At 36.8% G+C, this 8700-nt stretch overlaps 1 protein-coding gene across 1 annotated transcript; it reads left to right on the top strand.

The window, feature by feature from the left end:
• The first annotated feature begins 7067 nt into the window (after positions 1-7067).
• Positions 7068-8449, top strand: LOC110700112. The gene is made up of 2 exons (XM_021877600.1): positions 7068-7401; positions 7659-8449. The coding sequence occupies exons 1-2, from the start codon at positions 7068-7070 to the stop codon at positions 8447-8449; spliced, it is 1125 nt and encodes a 374-aa protein (XP_021733292.1).
• Positions 8450-8700: the final 251 nt, after the last annotated feature.

Here is an 8700-nt window from a genome sequence, read left to right as displayed (position 1 = left end):
CACGCCTAGAAGACTTGGATTTTGCACTCCTTAACATTTGAGCTTCAAAGGGAGAGACCGGCTTGCTTCTTGAGCATTAAAAATCCCGAGAAAAAGCCATTAATATCCTTGTACATCACCAATCTCCTAAAATCAAAGAAAACCAATCAAATAAAGGAGAAAAGGCAAAATAAACTAAGAAATGCAAGAAAACGGGAAAACAAATAAGGAAAACACAAACTAGAGAATTAACAAGTAAAACTAAAGAAAAAGAGAAAAAGAGCTATAAAAGCGATTAAAATCCATCCTAAAAGAGGCTAAATGAGTTCCATAAATGACACTCATCACAACTTTCTCTCTGAAAATTTACTGACTTAAGCTTAAGAGAGAGATTCCTTGAGTCACCCCCGAAGGCATTGACGTATACAACTTGTGCAGGTTACCCGGCTGGGCCCAGACCAATCAAGTTTGACCCACCAATACCGCACCTAGAACAGTTGTATTACAACAACTCAATTCTTGATGGGGGTTAAGTCCTCAAAAAATTTTCTTTACAAAACTTGTTATGGATAATGATATAGAAGGCTACTTGTAGACATCTAAAAATGCCTCCCCAAAACAAAACCCGATGATGAACAACCTTTCACCGCCATTAATGGTCGGGTTGAGTATTTAATCATGGAGTGATTAAATCCATATTTCTATTTCATAAACCAACCCAATTCCTAGCCCATTACCCCAAACCATAACTTATTTTCCTCTTTTCGTGCCTTTGAATCCAAAATAATTCATTTCGTGTCCCTTAAAATCATTCATTTCGTGTCCTTTATATAAAAACGTTAATTCCAGTTTATTTTGGTCCATAATCTGGGTCCAATGATTGAATAGTTGGATGGGGCTTGAAAAGAGCTTTCCAACGATATATTATAAGCCCAAATCCGAGTTATAACGACCAAAATATTAAACTGAGCCGAAACCGAACCTAAGCCCACCTTACCTACGACCCAATGATCATATGGAGGGTCCAATAATCCCATTCCTAAATAAATTAGGATTAATTAAAATATTCTATAATTTTCTAAAGTATCTTAATTATTCCTCTTGAAAAGATAATATTATAGAGTTTGAAATTGGGTAAAACTCCTATTTTTGAAAATCCTAATTCTATCCGAATTGAAAGACGTTCAAAGATATTCAGATATTATTTTCGTGCCTCATTTTTTTTATCCAAATCTAAAATTTTTGGATAGACCTTGAAATTATCTTTTCAGTTATATATTATAATATCAATTCCGAGCAATAACGAAAAAGATATGAATGAAATACCAAACTCTATTAAAAACTGACACCGTTCCACTATTTTGGTCATATTATTTATTCTATAAAATATTTTAATCTTATTTTAATTGGGTTATAATGACTTCAACAGCTTTCCAACGACATATTATTTATCTTATTTTGATTTCTGGATCAAAAGATATGATAAAAACAAAAATCGCAAAAAACCGTTGTCTATCGCAAGAGTATTATTCCGATTCGAATTCTTATCTTTTCTTGATTCTTCGACCCTCTTTTTTTCTTATAAATAGAGGTCTTATCACCCCTTTTACAATCATCAACAAGCTTGATCACCAAATCATTATCTCTTCCTCTCTCCTACACCAAAATAAAAACCATTCCCTCTCTCTATTTCTCTCTCATACTTCAAGCCTTAAACCTATGTCCCTATTATTCCATCATTCCTTCCTTAAGCACTCCAAGGATTCCATACAATACCTGAAGTTCTATTCTTAAACCAAGCCGTGAAAGGTATAATTAATTGAGGGTTTGGGCCAAATAAACTCTACTTTTTATTTCATTTAATTTCAATTTGATTTATATTTTAATTGAATTTACTAACAGTTTAATCATGATATAGCAATCCAAGGAAACACGAAAAGTGAGTAATTAATCACCTAATTTCTCTTATTTTTATTCTTGTTGCTAGTATCATGATTAGGTTTATTATTATTTGATTTGACTAACAATTTATTGTTAATTTGCTTCCAATATTAATGTTTATTCCATTATATTTATTGATCACCATATTGCATGTTTAAAGGGAATATGTAATTAAAAATCACGCCTAATAATATAATTTGGACGTCCGATTTAGGTTCCTTTTTAATCTTGTTATTAATTCAAGTGATCACTAATATATTACAATTATATGTTGCATTAATATTCAACCAATTTAGCTTAATAATAGTTTGGGGCAAATTGAATATTTGTTTGCATGCCTTTAAGATCGCAAAAATCACTTTTCACAATAAGAATCGAGTAGAGGCCAATACAGGAAAATGTGACTCCATGACTCACTTCGTACCATCATCCTCGATCCTCCTTTCGTGGTTTCGAGCCATATGGAGTTAGTAATCTCATGGATTATGAATGGGGTGTAACCTTCATGGGTCAATCGTTGTTTCCTATCGTTGTCCCTTTCTCGTGGTTGCCTTTTATGATCCGTGAACGGTTTACAAGTTCCTTAAAAACTTGTTGGCGGCTCCCTACTTTCCTTGTCCCTAATTGTATTATGTCAATTCCCACTTCCTATGATCGAGTGCCGAGCATATTCACACATGCTAAACGTAGGTGCACTTCGAACGACGCCTGCACTACTCTTCCTTTGAAAACTAAAGCTGTAAAAGCATATTAGCATATAGAACACTTGCATTTCTCCATAAACAAAATGCATATATATAATTATACACATCTTCTGACAATACAAGCCGAGCTCGCCTCTTACAACAACTTTTGCAACATTCTGGAAAAAAAAAATTAATGTTCTTGAATTCCTGATTTAAAGACCTTAGTAAACTAGCAACCATATCAATATTTCTTCTTGCTCGGTGCTATGCTTACTAGGATAACCATTCATAATGCTTTTTCAAAAAAGCCACATATGTAATGAAAAATGGAATTGTGAGTGCAACAACAATAATGCCTGGCACGAGAGAAAGGATGGTTAAGGAAGCAGTAACAAATGCAATATCCATGAACCCATAAGATATAATGGTCAGATCACTTACAAAGGTAAAATGATCTCTAACCAATATAAGATTTTTACAATACTTCGGAAATGACATGAAAAAAGTGACAATGAGAGCGGCCATTGAGAGCATAGCAAAGCAAATCCATTAGCAACCACAAAAATGTAAAATGATGTAATCTTTAATATATAAGGTTTTTTGTCCGCTTTATAAGCCCCATACACTGAATAACTAGCACTAAAGTTTTACATTTTTTTTGTCCAATCCAAAATTATTCTCTTTTTTGTTTAATTAAATGTGGTTTCATATTTCTTTATTAGATTTTTTTAATCAATATTTACTATAATCACTTTTCATGTTTTGGATTTCTATTTTTTTAAGTTTGATTGTTTTTGTTACTACTTTTATACATTATTATAACTATTTTTCACATGTTATTATTTTTTGTCAAATTTGAACATTATTTTTTAATTTTAATTGAACGTGATATCATAAATTTTAGTTTAATAAATTTTGAAAAAAATAAAAACATATATTGCCATGGAAATTATGGCATTCAACTTGATACATATGTATTATATGTAATTTCACATTATTTGATAATTTATGAATTGTTTTAACATAATTTGTTTCATGTTAATTTTAGCAAAAGTCTCATACAATCTCTATATCTTAAGTAGGCATCATGATTGTTTTTTGATACGTTTTGTTTACCGTATTTAATTAAAATCCGATCTTTATCCTTCAAAAATATAAACTACTAGTAAAAAGGTAAGAAAGGGTCAAACCCACGAAAAGATTTTATAATTCCGAAATCCAAAATTTAAATATTTCCGTACTAAACACATATAAGTAGAATTTGGCCAAAATCTTTATCCTTCATGTTTCTTTAATCCCACCTCTTCTTAAACTAGCATAGCTTACAATCACTGAAAATTTCATTTATCCTTAGTGGTGTTATAGTTCATCTAGAATTTGGCCAAAATGATGAGGCAGAGAGTTAGTAACGAATTGGACTAAACATGTCACATTTACATCCACCCCCACTGCCTTTAAATTTGTCGAGGCACCGAGCTCGAGTCTCCTTTAAAGTACTGAGAAGGGGGCTCTTGTTTTCAAGCAAAATTTGAGGTTCACTTTGTACTATATCAATAGCTGTGTCACAATGCATATTTTGGCTCCAAACATCAACATTTGGATGTCATGCAAGTGATGGAAGGCGATAATGATGTAGAAACGAGAGATGAATATGCGTATTTCCTTCCTGGTCTTTATCATTAATTAGAACTTCAGTTAGTTTCAATTTCAAATGAAAGTCAATTACATATTTTTGTTGACAAATCAAAGGCTAATGCAAAATGTTCCTTCTTTTGCAATCTACCGAATGACAGGTCTATGACGATTTTTACAACAATAACCTCAACATTTTCAAATTGCTTTGCAACCTTCTACATGCAAACAAGTAAACCTAATTTCATCCTTCGTTGTAATGATAGAATCATCATACTTAATCAACAGTGTAGCAATTTTAAGAAGGACTTGATTGGCAGCTTAGTGCAGCGGCCCTCACCCATGATTGTCTTGTATTTTGATTAATTGGCTAAAAAAACAAAAAAGTTAGACCAATCTTGGCAATTATTTCTTAGGCATTGGCATTCAGGCACACAACCCTTTACTTAAAATTTATTAGATAAAGATTCCCGTATAAAAAAAATAACGAAAATATAATTATTTATTATGTTGCCCTATACTATAAAAATATGAATTATGAAATAGTTTAATGGTTATATTTCTGTTATTTAACCTAAACTATCACATGATATAGCTATTATGACATAGTTATTCACCCTTCAAGTTATGTCAATTCAAAGTAGCACAAAAATTGACAAGGATGTAAATTTTAGAGCAATCGAACTTTGAAACAGAGAGAGAGAGAAAGAACACAGAGAAACTCCTAGATTCTAGAGAGAGAAAATCCATGAACCCGCCATTTTTTATCTTCAAAATTCATGTTTTCGGCCATGGCTAAAGACAAGAAGGGTAGGGGAAAACTTGAACCCAAAATCACAGAAATGGTAAAAGAAGGCGAAACTTAGAAGATCTTAGAGGAGGAAGAAGTCTAAGACAAGTGAGGTGACGCTAGAAGAAAGTTAGATTCCTTCTTCTCATGGTTTTGATGATTTGTCGATGGTGGAATTACCATTGGAGGAAAGGGAATCGTGAAAGAAGAGGTTAAACGAATGGCTCGAAGTAATTCATACTGACGAGAAGAAGAGAAAGGTAAATAATAGTTGGATTAGTTGCCCTAATTTCTCCCTAAATTTCGATTCAACTGCTAGTCATAGATCTGTTGATAATGCTGCTATGAATCTTAGTCAAGTGTATGGGATTGTGAATTCTAGGTTTGTCCAAAACAGGGTTAAGGGTGAAAAAGAGAGTAATGGGTACAATGAGCCCTAATTTTCCTTCAATTGGGGAATTTTTAGGTGTTTTAATGGCGAAGAGAGTAGATTTGAGAGGTTTGGGTTGAATAGAGAAAATGGGTTTAACTGGCGGAACACACTGTTTGATAGAAATAGGGAGGATGGGTTAATTCTTTCTGGCTCCAGAACACAGAATAATACTAAGGTTAGCATAACTATGGAGGATATTCAACCTAAGATTGATTTTTGGGAATATGGAATTGTGTGCTAGATTTTATCTTGTTCCCTTACTTTTACCATTAAGAATAGCTTTATTAGAAGAATGTGGGGCAAGCATTGTTGTGCTAGAATTTTCACCCTAAATTCCTATGACCTATAGGTAGAAAGGTTGCAAGTTGCAGATTAGCAACGTACAGGTCGAAGGTAGCTGCCAAGTTAAGACCAAGCAACAGAGCATATTCCCAAGGAATATTCCTAGGAATATTCGAGTGGGAAAAGGTACAAAATGCTATCCAAAGAAATCAGAACCACTACTAGCAGTCAAGCCGTTGAGAAAGACCAATTCAAATGTGGGAATACCAGACCTGGAGTCGTGGAGAGAAAGTAGGAGCAGCTTGGGGTGTTAACTCCGGATTCCTAGGGATTGAGGGAAAGAGTCGTTGAAGATCTTTTGAATGCTTTTCTAGTATAAATAGGCAAGCCTAATCATTGTACAGGGCATCACAAAAGACAGTAGCCTTACTACTAAGCATCATCATAGAAAGCACCTATTATTATTACTCGTTCTATAATCTGTAATCCTTATTGTAACCTGTTTCACATAAACACCTAGTGGATTGGTGAACTCATAGCCACCCGCAGTTTTTAACCTTATTCTTGGGGTTTTCTGCGTCATCATTCCTTGTGTCTTCTCCTCTCTTTCCTCTTTTTCCCTTCCATTAATCTCTGTTTTCATATTTTGCCATTCCAATTTAGCTGTAATTATCGTAACCCAGGTCGAACCTGGTAACCAGTTTTTTGACCAAAACAGTTTGGCGCCGTCTGTGGGGATACAGTTAGATAATTCGGTCCATCATTCACCATGGGAGAAGACCCTGATCCAAACGCAAACACATTAATCGAGCAATTGCGAGAAGAGCTTAAAGCCTCCATAGAGCGGAGCCAAAAGCTCGAAAAAGAATCTCAAGCAACTTTAGCAAGACTCAAAGCTGAATCTGAAGCATCCTTGGAGAAGCTATCAAAAGAACTAGAATCTGTCAGGAGCAACAAAAAGAAAAGGGTTAAGATCGATGACATACCCTAGTTCACCTTGGTCTCCTCTGATGAATCTAAAGGTGAAGATGCGAGAGAAGGATCTCGTGGTGATGAGGAGCAATCTGATGGGAATCCCAACCCTATGGCCAGGGAAGTCGCCGTTATTAAAGCCCAAAATCGGAAAATGATGAAACTCCTGACCCACTTACCAGGTGCTCCTAAACGTGTAGCTTATGAATCTCGTGATGGATTCGCTAAATCCCCATTTGTGGAGGAGATTGCTAAAGTACGTATTCCCGCAAAGCTAAGCATCCCCTCCTTCCCAAAGATGTACGACGGAACCATTGATCCCCAAGATCATGTGGCCTAGTACAAGCAAAAGATGTGGCAATTGTCAATTCCGTGGGAACTTATTGAGCCCACTATGTGTCAGTCCTTTGGCGCTACTCTATCAGGACCTGCACTTCAATGGCTTATCAACCTAAAGCCAGGTACCATCGCCAACTTCTCCAGCTTGGTGAACAAATTCTACCAGCAATTCGCTACCAGCCGAGAGCTGGATAAGCAAAGCAGTGACCTGTATCGGATTGTTCAGAAGCAGAACGAGACAACCCGACAGTACTGGGACAGGTTCAATCGAAAAATGGTCAGCATAAAAAACTATGACCACTCAACTGCCATCGAAGCCTTTCGCAAAGGTCTCAATTACAGATCAGGTTGTATTATGAGCTGACAAGATATCCCTGCTCCTCATTTGAAGAAGTTAAAACCAGAGCAATGGCTGAAGTCCGCGTAGAAGAAGATGAGCATGCCAGAAACTGGGTTGAAAGGAGACCGTCGGGGTACACGGGGAATCAATCCTTCAACAATCAAAACTCCAGCACCCGACAAAGTAGCTGGTAGCCAAGGCGCAACAACGTCAACAACATATCCGAGCCAAAAGCAGGTGAAAGCTCCAGCTGGCCAACTATAGAGTACCATCCAGATATCAGCTCATATGGTTTCGATACCGATATAGTAGGAGTGGTGAACGCTCTCAAAGATATTGGGCAACCGGTAAGGTGGCCTAGGAAGAGCGACAAACCCGACCACCAGAAGGATAAATCAAGGAGGTGTGAGTACCATGGAGACCATGGGCATAGGACTGACGAATGTAACAGTCTTAAAAGAGAAGTATCCTGGCTGCTCAAAAGAGGCTATCTGAAAGACCTCCTTGGAAAGAAGGGAAAAGGGCCTGAAATTAAGCGGGAAACATTGCCAGGTCCGGCAGCTTCGCCTACCCCAGGCGTTATGATTCATGCGATATCACGAGGATCTAGCATCAGGCGTCTGACCTACTCTAATGCAAAGCGTATAGCAAGAGTTGGCACCTCAGCGTCCAGCATCCCCCAAACCTATCCAAGTAGTGAAGAAAAGAAGCTGGATGATATGGCAATACTATTCGATGATAGTAGGTTTAACGAGCCCGAGCATCATGATTGCTTGTTAATATCCCTCCATGTGGGTCATTGCAAGATGAAGAGAGTACTGGTAGATAATGGAAGCTCGACCAATATAATTTTCAAAGACGCTCTAGATCAAGCTGGCTTCAAAGAGTCCGACATCACCAAGAGGTCTACGGTTCTGGTCGGGTTCAATGGCGAACCTATGAATTTCCTAGGAGAAATCCAGCTGCCTACGCTGCTAAAAGGAATCAACATGATGTACAAGTTCTACGTGATAGACTGCAAAACCGCTTATAATGTGATAGTAGGAATCCCCTAGATCCATAAAATAAAAGCTATCCCATCTACCTATCACCAGCTGCTCAAATTTCCAAGCCCGTGGGGAGTAGCAGTAGTCGAAGGAGACAGAAAGTAAGCGGGGCTACCAGCTCGCCCTAAAACCCCATGGCCCCTCCATCTAGCAATTACAGAAAAATCCAGCACCCAAGCGCCCAGACGAACTACAATTAGATGAAGTTGTGCTGGATGAGTCAAAGCAGGAGCAAAAGGTTAAAATCGGAGCTGCATTGA

This window comes from Chenopodium quinoa, unplaced genomic scaffold, assembly GCF_001683475.1.
Source record: "Chenopodium quinoa cultivar QQ74 unplaced genomic scaffold, ASM168347v1, whole genome shotgun sequence".
Taxonomy (NCBI): Eukaryota; Viridiplantae; Streptophyta; class Magnoliopsida; order Caryophyllales; family Amaranthaceae; genus Chenopodium; species Chenopodium quinoa.
This window is presented reverse-complemented; position numbering and strand designations above follow the sequence as displayed.